The sequence below is a fragment of the Pleurodeles waltl genome, chromosome 6 (genome assembly GCF_031143425.1).
Source record: "Pleurodeles waltl isolate 20211129_DDA chromosome 6, aPleWal1.hap1.20221129, whole genome shotgun sequence".
Taxonomy (NCBI): Eukaryota; Metazoa; Chordata; class Amphibia; order Caudata; family Salamandridae; genus Pleurodeles; species Pleurodeles waltl.
In genome coordinates this window covers 328,311,978-328,332,319 of record NC_090445.1, presented here as the reverse complement: position 1 = coordinate 328,332,319, position 20,342 = coordinate 328,311,978, and the positions used below count along the sequence as shown (strand labels likewise).

Here is a 20,342-nt window from a genome sequence, read left to right as displayed (position 1 = left end):
TTGTTTTATTGACCATGGCGTTTATAATATGGGGTCGAAATAAACTATGGTGATGAACAAAGTCTTGCTCAGGTCTGCTCTATACATTTCAGAGTTAGTACTGATTTTTGTTAGGACTTCTGTGCAGGTACAGGGAAGGCCAACGCTAAAGTATAAGCCTGTAGACCACACGTGATACAAAACACACAAGTGTAAATTATGGGGGAAAAGGGTAACATTGAATCATTTTATATGTACAATAATATTTAGCACTAGCATAACTCGTATGTGACAGTTGTGGTTAATGGTGTTGTGGGTGGGAGACAGACAAAATTAAAAGGGGCAAACCTTTTATTAGTTAAGACTTATGTAGGAATGACCAATTCATTGGCAATAAAGGTGAATTTTCCCCAAGAGTGACATCTTACTCTCTCCCCCGTCTAGTGGTATATTGTCTGGGTTTCAGTAGCTGTTGGGCCCAGCAGATCCCAACAGAGGTAGCATATCAGAGTAATATTTAAACGTATTCTTGGTACTAGCACAGCTCTTTCCTTTAATCAAGTAAAGTATGGTACCTAAATACCTGTGGTTATCAGGAATCTGACGATGATGTAATTCAGTGTCAAAATGCAGTGGGCCAAGAAGATGCAGAGTCATTTTGACCACGACGGTCTCCAAGTCACTGGTTGAATCGGGCATAAGATGTCCACACTTCCAATGCCACATTTGTCTCTCAGCACTACAGGGTACAAGGTCGTATGATCCTCAGGGTGGGACTTCTCCCACCCAGTAGTCAACTCTGCAGATAAGTGGCGCGTAGGCTTCAGGTACCACCACAGTGAAGTCAGTATTTTCAATGGTAGTGTATATCACTGGGACTTGGTGTCTCCAAAAAGAGGCTGCTGAGCTACCAGGATAAAGCGCAAAAGGTGTCGAAGACCCTTAGAAGGTGAGAAGTGGGAAAATCTGGTGGAACTTAATTTAGCGACTTGTCACTGGTATTCTTCCCCGAGGAGCAAGTCGCAGCCATAAAGTGGTGATGTCTACTAAACACAATGTCCTTTATATCCGAATCAAGAGAACTTCTTAAGTGAAAAGGACTCGGAAAGAGCCAAAGTAACTCTGATGTACTTTGTTTTCAGCACACACAACATGGCCAGGAAGCAATATAGACTTTTACTACACAGTCATTTTAAAATGTATATTTTTAGACACACTCCATTAGAGAGAATGGTTTATGTGCATGATTTACTAGCACAGGAGTAAGCTGTGTGTGTGTGTGTGTATATATATAGATATATATAGATATAGATATATAGATATCTATAGATAGTCAAATCGAAATCTAGCACTAGGTGGATACATTTCTTTTGATATGTAGAAATCCTCTGAGTGTTGAGTAGGGGTGCTGGCAGAACCTGATATGGTCTTAAGCTTGATTTGACTAAAAATGTTATATATATAAAAATCCAGCACTAGGTGGATACATTTCTGTTGATAAGTAGAAATCCTCTGAGTGTTGAGTACGGGGACTGGCAGAACCCGATATGGTCTTAAGCTACACACCTCGCATTAACACTTTTGGCAGAGAGCTCAGAAAAGATGACCCTTTGTCATCACTTCTGGCTTTCACAAACGTCGGGCAAGCATTACTTTTTCCTATATCCGGGAAGGTGGAACAGATCTTACATAGAAATTATGCAAAGTACAAGAAACGTAACTTGCTGGGATTCAAACTGGTTAACCATAATGACTACAGCAACTTCAGTGCTTGACCAAGTGTTGCTGCCTGGGATCCAGTATTAACAGATAGTTGCTGCTGTCACCAGCCCACTGCTGCTTAGTGGCCAATAAATAAGGAATGCTCTTTGGCCAGAGCAAGCGGAAAGCAACAAAACATTTTTTTTTGGGTGGGTGAAGGGCAACAATGTCACGCTGTTTCAAGGCACATTTCAAATTCACACAACCCTAAAATCAGCACTAACCATAGTGCTGGTCATCAATCCATTTTACAGTAGACACAAAACCAAAAAGTTAGAACAAAAATGACACAGTTAATGGACGAATACACACACTCTTAGTTTACGTTAGGGTCTGTTTTGGAATGTTGGGTTAAAGTGTAGATGGGCCATGAGAGTGATGAAATCAGTAGGGGACTTGCACTGTGCCAGTGAAGGTAGGTTGGGTTGTGCTGCTCATGCAGTGTGAGGAAGAAGATTAGACTAGATTTTGCAGTATTGCGGCCAGAGGTCTTGATACCACCTCCATCACGGAGGGAAGATTTCAGTGATTCATGAGGTGTAGGATTGAGGTCAGGGTGACTCTTGCTCCGTGAAAAGGTTAGGAAACGTGGTAAGGAATGTTGAGAAGGATCTTGTATTTTGAGTTAGCCTTTGGATGTTCATTGCATTGATGGGCGAAAGTTAGCAGGGTTTGTACGCAGTGGATAAATACTGCAGTGTGTAGGTGAAATTTTGGAAGTCTCCACTGCCACAAGGCACTTGCCAGGTGGAGGTTCAGGCTTGTATGGATCTTGCACCATCTTAGAGATTTTCTGACTATTTTTTTCTTGTCTCCTCCTTTTTTCTCCAGTGTCTGGCAATCAAGTTGAAATGAGTTCCCCATGCCGGACTTCCCACCATGAACTCTCTTGAATCCCTGACTGCTGCTGGGCAGGATGAAAGGCTACTTCATTCTTGGTCCAAAGATCCAGCCTCGCACCTCTGTGAAACTGTCACCAAAGATACCCCAGAACAGCTTCTCTCACTCTTTTCTGCCTCCTCCTCCTCCTCCTCCCTGTCTGTTGCTGACTTCTCGGCAGTGGGCAAAAGCGACATTATGAGGCCCTCGATGGAGCTCTGCCCAGCTCACCCAGGCCCAGAGGCCACAAGCTTGCTGGACCGAAAGTGCAACATAGGCTTGGCCCCCAGCCCCAAAGAGGGCCTTGGGGGGGTGCAAAAAGGAGATGAAGAAGGCAACGATGAAGATGAGAATGAAAGAGACCTCGAGGGACAAGTGTTTTTTACCCCTGATGGCTCTGCTTACCTCCTCTGTGGCTCTGACGTCCAAGATGGGCCCCTATCGCTGGGCCTTTCCAGCCAACTGTTTTTACCAAAGGGCAGCCCTTGTGTATCTGCAGCAGGGGACCCGCTTAGTACCTCTGACCTCGCAACTCCCCAGACTCCCTTGACCAGTTTTCACATTACAAGTACCTACCAAGGATTAATCTCGAACCAAATATTCCAGAATACCTCATCTGGGGCGGGGGCCCGACCCCCCTTCCATAGCTACCATGTGATGAATGCCCAGTGCCGCAGTGCAGCAAACTACCTAAGGAAACATACCACAGCCAAAAAACAAGAAAAATCCAAAGAAAACCTAGAAGGATTGGAGGAGGAGGGCAACAGGGACAGAGACATGGTGGGAAGCGGCGAAACTACATCTGCTGGAACAAAGAACAGACAAAAACAGCCACTTTTGTGGATCTGCCTGCTGTGCAAGCATTCATTTCACCATGGTAGCCGACTGGCTGTGCATGCTGCTGCCATACATGGGGCAGACGTGGCCGGGGACGAGTATGAGATCCTGGCAACAGGGGAAACATCTGCTATCCTGCACAGTATCGAACACGGGAAGGGAACTTTCATAAGCTTTCTTGAACCAAAAACGGACTGCGTTAGCGGCAATGGCACTCTGTTCTCTAGCCATGCCCAAAAGATGCCAGACCATACCGAAAACCTCAAAGATGTAGCGACAGGAATGTTCAGCAATCTGGTGAATGTAACTCCAGAGGGAGCCAAAGTGGGTATGACTGAAATTGATAGTAGTGTAGCAAGAGGCCTGGCCCCCAGCTCCATCTCTGACTTGGTGCCAAACATGCAAGCTGATGGGCTTCAGACAAGTCTTCCAACCATGGATGACCTAGACAAGGGAGGGTTAAAGCCCCTAAGGAATGCCAAGACTCCAAGCTGCCACCACCTCAGTCCGGGGGTTTTTGCCAGCCCAGTAATGGAGTCATCTCTTGACCTGACTCCCTGGAGCCCCAAAGTGTTGTGTGACCCAACTCAAGCCAAAGATTTAGCGGTTGGCCCAGAGGGTGGCGATGACGAGGAGCTGGGCTGGTGCCTGGCAGGGGATGCTGGGGGCCAGGAGACAAAGGCAGAACAGGAGACCAAGGAATGTGCCAGCCCGGCCACCTTTGGGCACTCCCATGACATACAGCGTCTACTTCCAAACCAAAGCCTTTGCGGATGTGCAGCTCTACCAGTGCTGACCAACTCTTGTCCAAAGGAAGACTCTCCTATCCACTCAACCTCCCTTGATGCCCACAGTGGCGAAGCAGAGGACCAAAGCAACGAAAACACTTTTGTCGAGGAACATGATGACCATGCCCTGGCCTACAGTCCACCTATGGCCGAAAAAACCTCAGCCCCCCTGTCAAGCTTTAGCATCTTAACCAATGATGACTATGGCCCAAACACAGGGGCCAGTCCTTTCCAAAGTATGTCGCTCTCCAACCACATGTCTTTGTTACACTCCCGCAATTCCTGCAAAACGCTAAAGTGTCCCAAGTGCAACTGGCACTACAAGTACCAACAGACTCTTGACGTTCATATGAAGGAGAAGCATCCAGAGAGCAACAGTCACTGTGTCTACTGCAATCTGGGTCAACAGCATCCACGCCTGGCCCGGGGTGAGAGCTACAATTGTGGCTATAAGCCCTACCGGTGTGAGGCCTGCAACTACTCTACCACCACCAAGGGTAATCTCAGCATCCACATGCAGTCTGACAAGCATTTGGCCAACTTACAGGCTTTTCAGAGCCCTGGTGCTAGTGCTGTTGCCCTGTCCACTACCAGCAGTGGTGGCAGCACTGCTGCAAGTGCCCCTGTTGGTGGGACTTACAGTGGGAGGAGTTCCAGCCCACCTGAGCTCAGCCTACCCTCCCCTCAAGACAAGCAATCTAAGCAGAAGGCATCTTGGCACTGCAAGGTGTGCAATTACGAGACCAACATCTCGCGCAACTTGCGCATCCACATGACCAGCGAGAAGCACATGCAGAACATGCTGCTAGTACACCAAGGCATGCCTATGGGACTTACAGGCATGATGCAGCCCGGAGCAGACCTCTGCCAATTTTACAGCCCACAGCCGCTCCGCCAAGAGCCGCCAGTAGACCACCAGCTCCTGCTCAATGGGTTCCAACTCACTGCTGCCACTGGCCGGAAACTTGCTACTGGATTTCCATGTGAGTCTGCTTATTTTCCCATCCTGCTACGGTGCACAGTTTGTGAGTCACTGCACTTTTTCGTGTTGATATGCATCATTCCAAAGCCATTACTAAGTTCATGTATGTCACTTTATCTGAAACATACCATTGTTCCTGCTGCCTTATGAGTCTCTACATCTTTGTTGTTAATAAGCATCATTCTAACTCCATCGCTGCTGTGTGTGAGACTTTAACTGAAATCTGTCTACATTTGTTTTTATCTTGTCTTCCTCCTCTGTCTCAGCTTCCTGTGGCTTATCCCTGGATAACAGGGTGAACCTTGGCCAGGTGCATGGCAGCTCTGCCATCAACACCCTGTCACAGGAGGCCCCTTCATCCTCTCCAGATGATCCTACCCTTAAAGTCTTCCGCTGCATGGTGTGCTATACCTTCACAACAGACAACCTGGAACTGCTACTGTACCATGCCAGTCTGACCCGCAGCCTGCCAGAGTCTGACTGGAAGGAGGTGGCAGGCGATGTCCACCGCTGCAAGCTCTGCTCGTACGGCACCCAGCTGAAGGCTAACTTCCAGCTGCATCTGAAAACAGACAAGCATTCGCAGAAGTACCAACTGGTGGCTCACTTACGTGAGGGTGGTGTGCCAGCAGCTTCAGCCAGTGCTGCAGCCACTGAGCTGCAGCTTGGCAGCTTCAATCAGGCACCTCCCTTACACCTTCGCTGTAATCTGTGTGACTTTGAGTCCAACGGCAAGGAGAAGATGAGGCTGCATGCACGTGGCGGTGGTCACGGGGAGAACTTCCAGGTCTACAAGGTAAGGGCCGTCAGCTGGGGCCTCACCCTGCTCCCTGCCACCCCATCCATTCCATGCGATCACCACATCTCGGCATCTCGCAGCCTGCTCCCATCGCCAAGGAGGAAGAAAGACGTATAAGAGGACTACTGGGAAAGCCAGTGTTCCAAGGTATGGCTCTTTACCTACAACCTTCTGCACTCCTTCCATTCTGTCCTATAGTGAACAGATGTTCCTTCCATTCCATCCATCCATCCATCCTTCCATTCTAAAATATGTAAAGTGAGCCTGAGGAGAGTCTCTACGTTGTCAAGGTAAGGAGAGCTACCCATGGCAGGGGTCAAAACACTGAAAGCTTTTTGCATGACCTCAATCTTAACACCTTTCCGTTCTTCCTCACCCGTCCAGAAGAAGGCAAAATTACAGATGGGGCACTCCTGTGCTTTCAAGGTAAGAGCAGTCACTCATATCATAACTCAACTTTCCCATATTCTTCATTGTTAGTCTGTTAGAAAAGTAATGGTTCGTCACTTTCTTGAACACACCAAACCAAAGAAGGAATGGAGGAACGTTGGGAAAAATTCCAACCTTATAAGGTAAGGGGGACCATACTTGACATTGTTCTGCTCCTTCACCGTTTTTCGATTCTATTCAAGTTCCATCTTTACACATTCCCGAAAATTGAGAAATGGGAGACGTAGCTATTGAGGCAACACCTAGGTTGTGGACTAAAGGTTGCCAACCATGACCCAGAGTAATTTAGTTTGTGTTCTTCAATTACATTTGGTTGCTATCTTAATGTGTCCTTTTCTATCTAAGGCAATAGAATGCTGTAGTTAATCGTACCAGCACCTACTTTCCGAATACAGTCACAGGTCCGTGGTCATACCCAGTTCTTGCCTTCCATTCATACCTATTCCACAACACCAATATAGGAAGAGGACATAGATGAGCATGCAATGGTTACAAAGGAACCTTCCTGCCTTGCCAGGAAAAATACATTCTTAATGACTTCACTTAACCGTTCCTCTTCCTCCCATTTGGGATCACATCAGCATCTCTTTACTGCTTTACAACAATTTACAAAATAGAGAAGCTTAAGAAATGTTGATCGATCTAGGACTTTTTTCCGAGTTTGTGCCTTTACATTCCTAGCCGCTCTGTACTTTGTCCGACTACAAAAGACATTTTGAAAAGTATCCAGACTCAAAAGGTAAGAGCTTCCATCCATGGTCTCACGCACCTCTTGGTAACCCCCTCCCGATTCACTCGATCTCGCCTTAGCATCTCTTCACCAACTGACCCATACACAAGAGATGACACTGGAGAGAGCTTTGGTGAAACATGCGGTCTTCCGAGGTAAGACAGTTCAGTTGTGCATGTGTCACCATCTTACAGATAATTTCTCCCATGCAGTCCAAACGCTGCCATAGTTCTTGCCTCGCCAGTCATGAAAAGCGAGCAAACAATGAAGCTGAAGGAGAACTTGCAGGTCATCAGAGTAATTGTGATTGTACCTTCATCCAGACAGACAAGTGCTAGCCCCTGTACTTTCTATTCTCGTTGTTTTATACTGATAAGCTATGACATTTTTTAGGAAGAACATCCAGGTTTTCAAAGCAAGAGCTTTACTTCAGAGTCTCTGTGTCTTTCAGCTTTTCCCTACTGCCCGCCACTTATCCCACTAGGGAATATATTGAGGAATAAAAAGTTGTGGTGCACCTTATATTTTGATTGAAGCCCTTTTATTTGAACCAATAATGCACACACAACTGAAGCCTGGAGAAGCAAAACCCAAAGCTCAGGCTTTTATCCATTTGTCTCTCCACGGAGATGCCAATGTATGTTTCATATTGTTTTTCTCTCAGATGAATGGCATTGAGGCTGATCACATTGAGGGTTCCCCAGGTCAATCATCTTTTATTCCCCAGGTGGATCTAATTGAATCCGTTTCACTTGTGGGTACCCATTGTGTTACTCATTAAGGCTCCCTCGATGTATCTTGTTTAAGCTAGATTTCATGTTGTTCCCTAATTGTATATCTTTGATTTTCCAATTCAAAAAAGGTGAGTTAGAGGAATTAGTTGCCTACTCTCTAACATAGTTTAGAAGAATTCACTAAATAATTAAACATTCGCTAAATAAAAAGAAGAACATTCTTATTCTTAGTCTATTATAATGTAAGGTGGGTTTGTAGAGTGCTGCTTTTCACCTGTGAGGGTGTCCAGGCTCTGATATTATTCAGTGCTCAGACAGGTTAATGAAGGGATACCTTTTTTTAAGGACACAAAACCGTCATCCACTTTTGGGGAAAGCTTCATTATTGTGCTTGATCCTCGTTGGGCAGGCTCCTTATCCGCTAATCCAAAAGGGATCACTTGCTGGAGATCTGTTTTCAAAGCAATGTTTGTTTGCAATCTAAATGCAGCTACTGGTGTGGGATCCTAATTTCTGATTAGAATTGCCTACAGGTGAACTGTAACCTTTTATTAGTGTTCCTTAGAGAAAAGAGAGAGAGAATTGACATTTGAGTATTCAAATTACCTTGAAGGTGTAAAGAAATCTGATCACATATCACAGCATTGTCCGTGAAACATAGGGCCTGAATGCATCAGGCTTAATGGGATGGGGATGATCTGACTATGCGGGTAAATCACCCACGTCAAGATTGCAGAGGCAACTGCCCTCCTTATCCTCACACTCCGTTTCTAGATGACTATCCTAAATAAAGTCAATCTTAAACAAACGTGCTTGTGCACATGTCTGTAACAGTGATAAACTGGTACGGACCCTTTGACTCAAATTTTCCCACAATCTGGTCCGTTTGTTTATTGAAGATTGTAGAATTGCTTTATGTAACTCTTCCAATATTTGATCAACACATAGACACCAGTAGACTGACACACCAACCAGCGTCAAATGCATGTATCTGAGGGCAAAGCCTCAATAAACTGTTAGACTTGGGATATACTATTTACAATGGGTTGATTTATTACAGCATAGTTTACCCTAATAGATTCAGCCCCAGTTTCACTTTTTACCCTCACTGACATCCAGGACAAACGAGAATTTTACCATGGAGAAACAAATTAAATTATTTAATCCATTTTAAAATAAATTCATGCTGAAAGGCTGCTTATCTTCAGGACGCTCTACACAGTCTGAGGTTGACATGTACCCCCTCAGCCATCAGATACATTCAGACCAAAAAATATATTCTTCACTGTTTCAAAAGTGCTTCAGTAGTGCTCCTTTCACAGGTGCCAAGCATCCTTGTCAGCGATTTTGAGAGGATCTCTTCGCTGTATTTTCAGCATAGCATTGGTGGTTGTCTCCCATGTGATGGATAAAATCGGACAGTTTCTTTCTGTAAACCTCCCTCGTAACTGTTGATTGATGCAATTTGAGCTGCAGGATGAACACATTCTAAACAATCAAATACAATTAAAAATATTGACTTTATTAGATAAATAAAATCGAAACAAATACTCTTGTTTAGAATAACCTGATTCAGTGGGTAACAGAAAATGCTCTTAAACGGAATGCCAACCCGACCGCTTGACAGAACAGAAAAGTAATTATTTAGAAATTATTCCACAATCGTTATTCTAAAAACGTTGTTTTTCCTCCAAAGATGGATTTTAAATTGAAAAGATAACTTTAAATACCTATCACGTTGTTGAAATTATCACCACATTGTGCAGTGCAGATATTCCTTTGCTTCAGATTGGTCTGCACCATGCAGTTCAACAGAAGAGGTCAAAGAACTCTGGTAAATGTCTTATTTGTGGAACTGAGCAGAGCCAAAAGCTAAACTAACACAACCTTCCCCTCTAGAGTTTCACATGGACCCGGGTGAGTAATGATCCCTGTTCATGAAGCTGGGCACTTCTAAAAATGCGAGGTAAACTGTACCCACCACCCAGGATAGGCTCGAAGGGTCACATTTCACTTGCTTTCAGCACTACAACTTCTACGTTTGGTCCTATGGTCTGATGCTCTGTAAAAGGTGGTGATGTCATCGTCCCAGGTTTTTTTTGGAAAGGTCAGTCCCGGACTGAGAACGTTTAAAGTAGTAAGTTCACTTGACAGCCTGCTTTAATTTGTGCCTTATTTGGCAGTGGCATCATAGAATGTCCTCTAGATGGTTCGAATCACACATACGTTTCTAACTTAATGCACTTTTTAAACGACTAGCACACTTTTCTTAAGTGCCCCGTCTCTCGGTAGGAGAGACCGTTTTGCTGTGCCTAAACCTCCTCTAGTCACTATACAGGCATTTATTTTCTTGAAGAGGGTGACAAGGTGCACCAGGTGGATAAGTGTGAAATCTGTGTATTCTCACCCATTTTATTAGCTTCCAATTTCAACATGTTAGGTACTCCTAACTGTTTCAGGCTCCTGAACTTCAACTGGTACTTTCCACAATTTCTCAACAGTCTCTGGTCTTGTTTTACTCCCTATTAATGCAATTATACAGCACATTACAATGATTTGGGTGGTAATTTTGCAAGGATGGTTGGTCCTAAAGCTCCCTCCTTGTTTTATTTTTTTACTTCTTCTTTGGTAGTTTCTTATGGACTTGGAAGACTCATGTGGAGGTGGCGATGCAAGCGTTTACTCCTGCTGCCTATGTGGCCACGAGAGTGCCTCTAAGGTGGGCCTACTCCAGCACCTTCACAGCACGCCACATCGTGAGAGCCAGGCACAGTGGGAACGGGCCCAGCTACAAGCAGGCAGGATGGCCGAGGAAGGGCTGGCAACCCTGGAGAAGTTCATCCGCGTCAGTGATGCATCCGCCAAAGAAACTGGTAAGAGACCTACCTAAACACTGACCTTTAACTCTGGCCTCGGATGGAGAATAGAAAGTGAGTGTGTGGAGTGGCTTGGGAGAAGTAGGTTAAAGACAGGAGTTTGGAACAGGAAGGGGGATTAGAGGAAAGATGGTGAGCTTCAGTTAATGTAGCCATTGACAGACTATATCAAGCATAAATTGAGGTGGATGATGGCTGATAGAACATCATTGGGTTAACTAATTTAGTTAGAGAAGATAGAGATAAGGCAATTGAGGTGCTTAGCATAGTTGCTGGACCAAGTTATAAACAGTTTGGACATGTTGCGCAGATAAGTCCCTATTGCTGGGTTTGGCCACCGTAAAATATGAGGCCAGACCTCTTCGTCTCCTAAAGCTCACAGATAGGCATTGTGTTGGGCTGAAGGGGGCACACTGAAGGGCCAAAGGGCCCCTGAACGGTTGGGGCCCCTTGTACCGGTGGGGCTGCAGGGGCCTTTGTTATACCCCTAGTTATGGTAGTACAGTACTGGGCCTGCGCTTGGGCCCTGCTGCGTTTGGCTCTCCTCCGTACGGAGATATGGCTGTACAGCACTGATCCTTCTGTGATGGCGGCACCGTGCTTGCGCCTCCATATGGTGGCTAGACTCCCCTCCCCCGTGTGTGTAGAAATCCGACGAGTGGCTCTACAACGCCTCCATTGCCGACAGCAGAGAACTTTGTATTTCAGAAAAGCGCCTCCTTTGTCTATCTTTTTTCAAGAAGGGTTAACTCCTGCTGAACTGGAGGTTATAATTGCTCTGCACATAAGGGGATTCAGATAGATGGAGCTGTCATGGCTCAAGGGTCCTCTATGCATGTTAATGACTGTGACATGTGAGAGGACTAGGTCACATGCAAGCGCGTGGTTGCTTGCATCCGCCTCCCTCTGCCTGCATCTCCGCTAGAGCGCTATATGATATGATATGATATGTGTGTGTGTGTGTGTGTGTGTGTGTGTGTGTGTGTGTGTGTGTGTGTGTGTGTGTGTGTATACACACACACACACACACGCGCGCGTACATGTCAGGAGGAGAAGACTACCGTTTATTTAAGCTTCCTAGAGTAGAAGATTTTGCTCTTGGGCTCTGGAGTGCAGGGATCCCTAGTGGTTGGTCCTATTGCTGCATTATGTGGCCGGAAGTAAGTTAAGATTGTTTTGATCGTTAATGCTTTATCAACAATATTGCTGATGAACATTGGTTATACTTAAATTGTTGCTTTTGAGTATGGTGATGGACCCCATCCCCTTTTTAACGGGGACATAATAATAGCACACTGGTGAACCATAACATGTGATTACTATTATTGACAAAGCCAGTAGGCTAGCCATATATATTAAAGGAGCACCCTGAAAAAGCCACAAGGAGTATATATATAACATTTGTGTCCTTGAGGGTTCTTGTGTACTCCACGCGTGTCACTGTGTGCATCTCAATGAGGGTGTCTGTATGTGAATGTGCCTGTCATTCTGTGTCAGTGATGGCACTTCTGTGCTCCGCGTGTGTCCTTTTCTGTATCTCTAATAGGAAGTTGTGTCTCCGTGAGAGTACTTGTGCACTGCACGTGTCTGTCCTTGTATGTATCTCTACTACGGACAGAGTGTGTCCGTCATGCGCCCCAAATGTGTGTCTTTGAGTGCATCTCTGTGGGGGTTATTTGTTTGTGAGTTTGTGTGTGTCTGTGACGTTACTTGTGCACTTCTGTGTATCCCCGCAACTGTATGTCTGTGTGTGTGTTAGTGGGTACCTGTGAGAGCCCACTGTGTGTCCTTCTGTGTATCTCGAACAGGGAGCTATGTATCTATAGGTGTGTGGTAAGGGTGCCTATGCGCCCCACGTGTGCATCTCTATAAGGGTGCTCGTTGATGGATTTGTGTGTGTCTGAGGGGATAGCTGTGGGCTTCTGCGCGTCCTTGCTGCTCTACGAGGGTGCTTGTGAGCTTCTGTGTCCGGCAGGGTGCTTGTGTCCGCAGCTTTTTGGCTGTTCACGTGTGTGCTTACATGTCCTCTCTACGAGGGTGTTATTCGTACCTTAATTTGTCTGTTTCTGTGCATTTTATCCAGTATTTATGGTGTTAAATGAAATAAGTGCAGGGCACATAGGGTTTTTAGGAGCCGGGCACCCACGGTTGTAGAACATTCAGGCTGACTAGACTTGATTCCACCTCGTGTCTTTCTCCCCCCACTGAACACGACTTGTCTCTGTCACACTCGTGAAGGCGTTGTGCACGGAGCCTTCTCCCTGTATCACCGTTTTCCGTTCTCTTACTCCTTACATCGCCTTTCCTGCTTCTTTCTCTCGCTTGCTCCGGATCAAAGACTGATCATGAAAAAAAGTACCCCGCCCCCTCTCCAGCAACCACCGCCGGCACAAATTAAGCATTATTTTTTCTCTGTATGTAGGTGCTTGCATCTCAACAGAGGGCGCTATGCTTGTGCGCGTGTGTACGAGGGTGTTTGTATCTTCCTGTGGATATCGCTGTCTGCGTATCGTCAGGCCACGTTTGCTAGCTGCCAGGTACCTCATGTGTAAAGGGTACAGGTGTAATGCCTGTCGTCACGGCAGAAACCCCCACCCACCCATGCTCCGCACGCACGCTTGTCTTTATCTTCTCGACTTCCTGGGCTCTGCGCCCCCTAATGCTGTACCCCCTCCCCTGTTTTTAATTTTCGGGCACGAGGGGGGTGAATGGCCGCAGCGGGGACCGTCTAATGCATCAGGACAGACATCCCAGCCAGTATCCTAGCAACGGAAGGAAGGGGGTGGGAGAAGGAGGGAACCAGCCGAGAAGAAGGCGGGGGGGGAGGGGGATGGATATGTGGAAAGGATGAAGGAGAAACGCGGAGAGACAAGAGGGGGTGTAGGAAGGATGGAAAATGCAGAGAGGTGTTGTAGACTTGATCCCTTGATAAGGGAGGGGAAGATGAGACGAGAGAGATGGTGGAAACCAGAGGTTTGGAAACGGACACAGAGCTGGGGTGTGCTTAGGGAGAAAGACACTGCTGGTTAAAGAATGGAATAAGTGAACTGGGGAAGCAAGAAGTAAAGATGGAGGTGGAATGGAACTCGGGAGAGACTGAGTGTGCAGGGAGGCGTGATGTAGAAGGAAGCAGTAGAACTGGAGCTAAATTTGAGAGAGGGCTGAAGAGCTGGGCAGTGAATAGGGAAGCCTTTTGTCTGCGGATCAGAATAGTTCAAACTAAGCAGGCCCGGATCTACGCCCCTTTCTTCCCAGGATGTAAACAGATGGTACTGAGGGGTCCACATAAAAAGGACTTAATGGGCTTGCAATGGTCCATGTTGTCAGCGCTCATTAAAGCATGACCTCGAGCATACAGAGACCACATGCCATGATCACAAGAGTAGAGGTCAGCTACCAGGATCTCGAGCCTACAAAGTCCAGACATTTTCACAAGTGGAAGGAGGCTAAATACCATGATCTTGAGTGTTCAGAAACTAAACACCATGAACTCTAGCATAAAGAGGCCAAATACCATGACATGATCTAAAGTGCTCGGAAATGAAACACCATAATCCCCAGCGTACAGAGGCCAATACCACGATCTCAAGTGCTCGGAGACCAAACACCATGAACTCTAGCGTACACAGGCCAAATACCATGACTTCGACTGTTCAGAGACCAAACACCATGAACTCTAGTTCACAGAAGCCTAAAACCATGATTGCGAGTGTTCAGAGACCAAACACCAGGAACTGTAGGAGACACAGGTCAAAAATCATCTCAAGTGTTCAGAAACCAAACACCATGAACTTCAGCATACAGAAGCCAAATGTTGTGCATTGTCTCGTCCAAACAGAGGCCATATACAAATATGTTGAGCAGGTGAAAGCCAACTGTACTCATCTTGAGCATGTAGAGAACAAAGACAGTAATTTTAAGCAGAAAAAGGCCAACTATCCTGATAGCAACTACTTGGAGGCTGAAAACCATATTCTTAAATAGAGGCCAAATCCTGTGATTTTAAGCATACAGTGGGCCAAATGCAGTGACAACTGTCCATGATTTTGAAGCTACAGGTGCCAATACAGTGGTGTATGGCAAATCATGGACTTGGGTGGACAGAAGACCGTACCTTGACCTTGAGGGAACGGAGGTCCATTTATCATGATTTTGGGTGGATTGAGACCAGATACAATGATTTGGGGCATGAATAGGCCAAATGTCATTTTTCAGTTTGTGTTGGAGAGTATCTAACATTTGTAAGGTCTTTTTGTAGTCTTCAAAGTGGTTCTGTGTTTTTGTTGACCACAGTCCTTGTTGAAAGGCATAAGTGCGGGAACTTTTTTGAGATGATGGATCTGTTCAATGATTCCTTTTGAATTGAATATAGGTTTTATGTGTTCTAATCTGGAGACTTGCTGACTGAGTTCATGTCATGGTTGGTGTGCTGCAGGATTTTTGTCTCATTTGATTAGGGTAAAAAGTTCTCTGTTGGGTGGCTTAGAAAGAACATGCAGTCCCCCCCCAATGGCATAGACTCGGTTATGCTGCAGTATTTGTGTGTCTGTCAGGGTCCAGCAAGGGTGCTGTCTTGGCACTGTGAGGGATGATGGTGTTGGAAGTGGAATGTGATGTTGGGGTGGCATCAATTTGCCGGCTGTGAAAACGGCGTACCTAGACGGTCTGAAATGTTTAATTATTACAGTACTTGTTGGAATTATGATGGTGTTCTTTATTGTCGAGTTTCACTTAGCCAATTACTTTTTTGAGTGTATGGAATGTTCTGTGTCTAATGCCAGGGATGATTTTATGAAGAGTTGGATGGGGTGTTTAGGAGGCATCACGTTGACAAATAGATTTAGTATTGTGTTATGCATGCAAGCGTTTGGAAAGGTTCATCTAAAATGTTTTGTTGGACTAGTGTGTACTATATATTAAGTGGTCACAAGCAGACATTTTAAAATATCTTATGGAGTCAAGGCACCTGCTGCACAGATCCTTATGTATCAAACAAACTACCAGGGTGCAGTAGCGCAAAGCTAACTGTGGTGGTTAATGCACTTGCTGGAGAGCACTGTATGTAGATTAGTTACAGGCTTGATTCCTCATACAACAGTATAAAGGGTTAATTTGCCATTTGCAAACCACTGTGTACAACCCGCCGAGGCATTGGCATCAGGTGCAGGCCTCCATCTCTGATGAGACTCGCGCACCAGGAGTGCTAATGGCCCCGTAAGTGAGGCATTTGTGTTTGGCCTAGCTGAGACTGGAAATAAGCGGCCTCCTCCCCATCCCTGAATGCAAGGGTAAGTGCGGGGGCTGCTGAATGTGTCCCGCCGCTTGGTCAAAGTCAGCACATTTGACTGAAGCAGACATTTATCTTTTATCCAGTTCAGTAATAGTTGCCGTATCCCGCTGGATCACCTCCTCTTTTCCAGCACTATTTACAATACAAACTACCACACCGCAGTCAATTATATTTAGTTGCTGAATTGTATTGTAACAGTAGGTTCTGATATGTTCATATCTTAAGTTAGAAGATACACAAGTGCCACCTCGGGTTGGATTACAGGGCATAGGTGCATTAGCCTTTAAGTTAGTTGGGATAGCACTAGCTAGGCGAGGACAGACAGACAAGGCGTGGAACGCTAGCATCTAACCAAGTTCTACAGTTGTGGTGGAATGAGGTCTTAACCTTTTGTGTGGAATTCATCTTGTGATGGTGCAAGCCATCAGAACACTACCATCGGAAGGTCTGAGACAGGTGGGGGAACCCAGGTTGCTCTCTGACCAGATGTGAGGAAATAAAACTTGGTGAAGTGGAGAGACACCAAATGCCACAATGTCTAGTTGACAGACCCAGTACCATGATTCAGTTCTCTTCTGTTCTAGGTGTATGTAGCACACTGTAAATCTTGACAAGGAGGATCTCTTGGCATTGTCTGTAACAGTCCTAATGCTGAAGACATTAGCTTTTTATCGTCACTCTTAAAGATGTAAAAAAAGCTGCATCCAGACCAAGGACGTTGAGATGTTAGAGACAGTTTTTCGATGCAAGAGAGCTCTGCAACATCATGTGGACCTAGGAGTTGATTAAGACACTGAAGTTTCTGACTACTTCCTGAGCTGCAGAACATGGCATAACAGAGGCAGACCGTGGGCTGAGATCCCACTTTGTGGCAAAAGGTAACATAAAGGCGAGCGTGTAGCTCAATTACTTTAATTTTGGGAGTTGGTGGCCAATACTATGACTTTGTACAAATGGTGTCCAATGGCTCTTAATTGGATCGAGCATTTAGGCAATTTGTCTGCTACACGGGTACCATTTATGTACTTATCATTTGACTGTATAACTCTTGGTTTGCCTGAAAATACCCTAAATATTTACAGGTGAGGAGATGTGGCCTAGTGGGTAGAGGTGTCAGCTTTGGAATTGGGGAACCAGGTACTATTCTATGCAAACCATATAAACTCCCTGTACCTGAAAAAATGTGGAATCGTGTAACATGCGCTTATCTTTCAAAGTGCTTTATTATTTTCGGCTCTGGCCTGTGCTATAATAAAATTGAAATATTTAGGTTTAGCACATTTATTGATCCTCAGACGTCGAACGGTTGAAACAAAACAAATAGTGTATGGAAATGTCATAAAAAAAGAAATAACAGTGAAGGAAATCATTGGCAAGAAATACGAGTCGTGTCATTACTAAAACCCGTTATGTGGGCTTTTAGCCTCTCTATGAACCTAAGATAGCTGAGAATTCCACAATGAGATAGCCTCTGCAGTGCTTGCCTCCTTGAAGCCTCAGAGTGGAAGAGTGTTTGGCCAAGTGATGTTGGGTATTGCCAGTTTGATATGAAAGTTTAGCAGCCAGTTCAAACAAATAGTTTCGGAGATTAAACATGAATAGCAGCCTAACATCCAATTGACTGTTTAAAGAGCAATTTGTACTAAAATATATTGTGATCGATACTTTTAGCTGCAGATTCGACAACTTTGACTATCCACCTCCAGGCGCCAGACTGGATTCAAGGATTTTTTTTTTTTTGTAGGAGTGACGAAGCAGAGCCACATATAAGTGTTAACCTCTGTGCACGGATGTCAGTTCCTTTCTTTTTGTGCTTTCTGACTCAGATCCGTAGCTCCACTCCTGACTTTGTGTTTTCCAACTCCAAACTTTTCCATAGACAGATTTCAAACCTGCCGTGATTGCAAGAATCAGATGCCGTTCACACACCCACACGAGGGGCGCGTTTAGTGCATAGGCTCATGGCAGGACTCAGTGATGTGATAAGTGCAACCTCCTGCCCCTAAAGGTGATTCAGGACCAGGAAGCCAAGTTGTATGTCGCTGAACACAAGACGTTGGGGGCTTTGACTATATTTCGATCCAAGTTGTGGAACCATGATCTGTCCTGGTTAAGGGGATGTCCCTCCGACTGCTCCACTTCCCGCTTTAAGTTCTCTGATAAGTTGAACTGCAAGTTCAAACGCAACAACAAAAAAAGCAGAGCAGGACTTTACTGTATCCCATTGCTCTCATTCCGAAGAGGAGGTGCAAGGACATCAAGAAGTCAGTCATACTCCAATGAGGTCACCGGACAGGGAGCCGATCCCAAAGTTGTTTCAGACGTGCCCTGAGCTTGTTGGTCTGTTGTCGACCCTACAGAGGCCTTCAGAGAGTCCATTCTGCACATTTTTCAGTGAACATCTGGGTCTTTCTGGTGCGCCTTGGGGCTCCACTGAACCACAGGTGCCTCCAGTCGGGTTATTCCAGGCAGGACCCCCATCCCCGTCCACCAGGACCCTTTCTAACTCCGGTACAGACTGAGACCATAGTTCCCAGTACCGCGATGAGGTCTTGCTGGCAGTGCCAGAGGATTTTAGGGTCTCTCTGCCTGAGATGACACATGATGGGAAGGACGTAACCAAGCATGTTGTTCGCTCAAGTCTAGATGGTATGGATTGTATTGGCAGGGCTTTCTGTACCACTGTTGTCCTTCATAAACATGCCTGATTGATGTTCACTGGCTCCTCCAGCAATGTACAGGCTTCACCAATTAGACATGCCCTTTGATGGGTCTCACCTTTTTAGGGAGATGGCGGACTCTGATTTGGAATGCTTTAATGACACGAAAGCTACAGCTCACTCCTTGTGGCTGTTAACCCTTGCTAAACATTTTCTACACAAATTCAGGAAATTTAGGGGTTATTTCAGAGGACTCGTTTATAGACGCACAGAGTTTTCCCAGCTAGCAATACAGCAGACAGCCCAGTCCTTTCATACTGCATCTGTGAAGCCACCAGACAGTGTGCCGAAAAGCAGGGGCATCAGTCCTCCAACTCGTATTTTCCCATTACTACAACCGCAATATGCTGATCCTGCTACAGGAGGTGGGCCTGCTTCTTGCTACGTTAAATATACACAATTTGGACCCTGCATCCCTTAGAGTCTGGGTGTATTACATATAAAATGCCAGAATTATTTTGTCACGAAGACTTAACACCAAAAAGGATTTAGACTTTTTGATAAGGGGTCAAATAAGCCCTCTCAAGCAGGTTACGTAGTGACTTACAACACACACCACTTAGCTGAAAACAAAACCATGTTTAAGAATTTTAGGATGATCATTGTACATAAGGGTGTTCTACAAGGTGAGATCAGAGAAGTGCTTGTGAAAGTGAGGTCACAACAAAAGACAAATATACAACATATATTACATACATAAGTGGCCGTGAACAGTTCTGTACAGAGTTTGCCAAATGGGGCAAGTTGTGAACTCTTTGTTTAGCCTGGTAACAATCAGTCTGTAGAAAGGTCATAACTTAGGGCCAGATGTAGCAAACTTCCAAATTGCGACTTGCAATTTGCGAGTCCCAGCGACTCGCAAATTGCAACTCGCAATTTGGAATGCAGAAAGGTGTCTCAGACACCTTCTGCGAGTCGCTATTGGGTCGCAAAGACCCACCTCATTAATATTAATGAGGTGGGTCGCAATTTGCGACCCCATATCGAGTCAGGGCACTCACGGGGATGGTGGCCTGCTGGGAACAGCAGACCACTATGTCCGTGACTGCTTTTAAATAAAGCATTTTCTTTTTTTTTTTCAAAGTGCAACCCGTTTTCCTTAAAGGAAAACGAGCTGCACTTTGAAAAATAAACCGAAACTTTTTGTTTCGGTATTTTTCAGGGCAGGTAGTGGTCCAATGGATCACTGCCTGCTCTGAAAAATTATTTTTTGTGCCAGACACAAAGGGGAAGGGGTCCCATGGGGACCCCTTCCCGTTTGCGATTGGGTTATCATCCACTTCAAGTGGATGGTAACTGCGCTTTCATTGCGGTCGCAAATGAAAATGCATACCATTGCGACTCGCAAATAGGAAGGGAGCACCCCTTCCTATTTGCGACTCGCAAATGCATTTTGCGAGTCGGTTCCGACTCGCAAAATGCATTTCAACATAGCAAAGTGGCTTTAGCGACTCGCAAATAGGCGTTTTTAGCCGTTTGCGAGTCGCTAAACCTTTGCTACATCTGGCCCTTAATTT

The 20,342-nt window shown here is 45.5% G+C and overlaps 1 protein-coding gene across 1 annotated transcript in view; it reads left to right on the top strand.

Moving 5' to 3' along the window:
- Positions 1-2,577: 2,577 nt before the first annotated feature.
- Positions 2,578-20,342, top strand: part of ZFHX2 (zinc finger homeobox 2) — a 194,685-nt gene continuing 176,920 nt past the window's right edge. Inside the window, exons 1-3 of the mRNA XM_069242071.1 lie at positions 2,578-5,227; positions 5,493-6,022; positions 10,572-10,812. Of these exons, the coding sequence (XP_069098172.1) occupies positions 2,620-5,227; positions 5,493-6,022; positions 10,572-10,812 (3,379 nt within the window). The 5' untranslated portion in view covers positions 2,578-2,619. The remainder of the gene's footprint in view (positions 5,228-5,492; positions 6,023-10,571; positions 10,813-20,342) is intronic.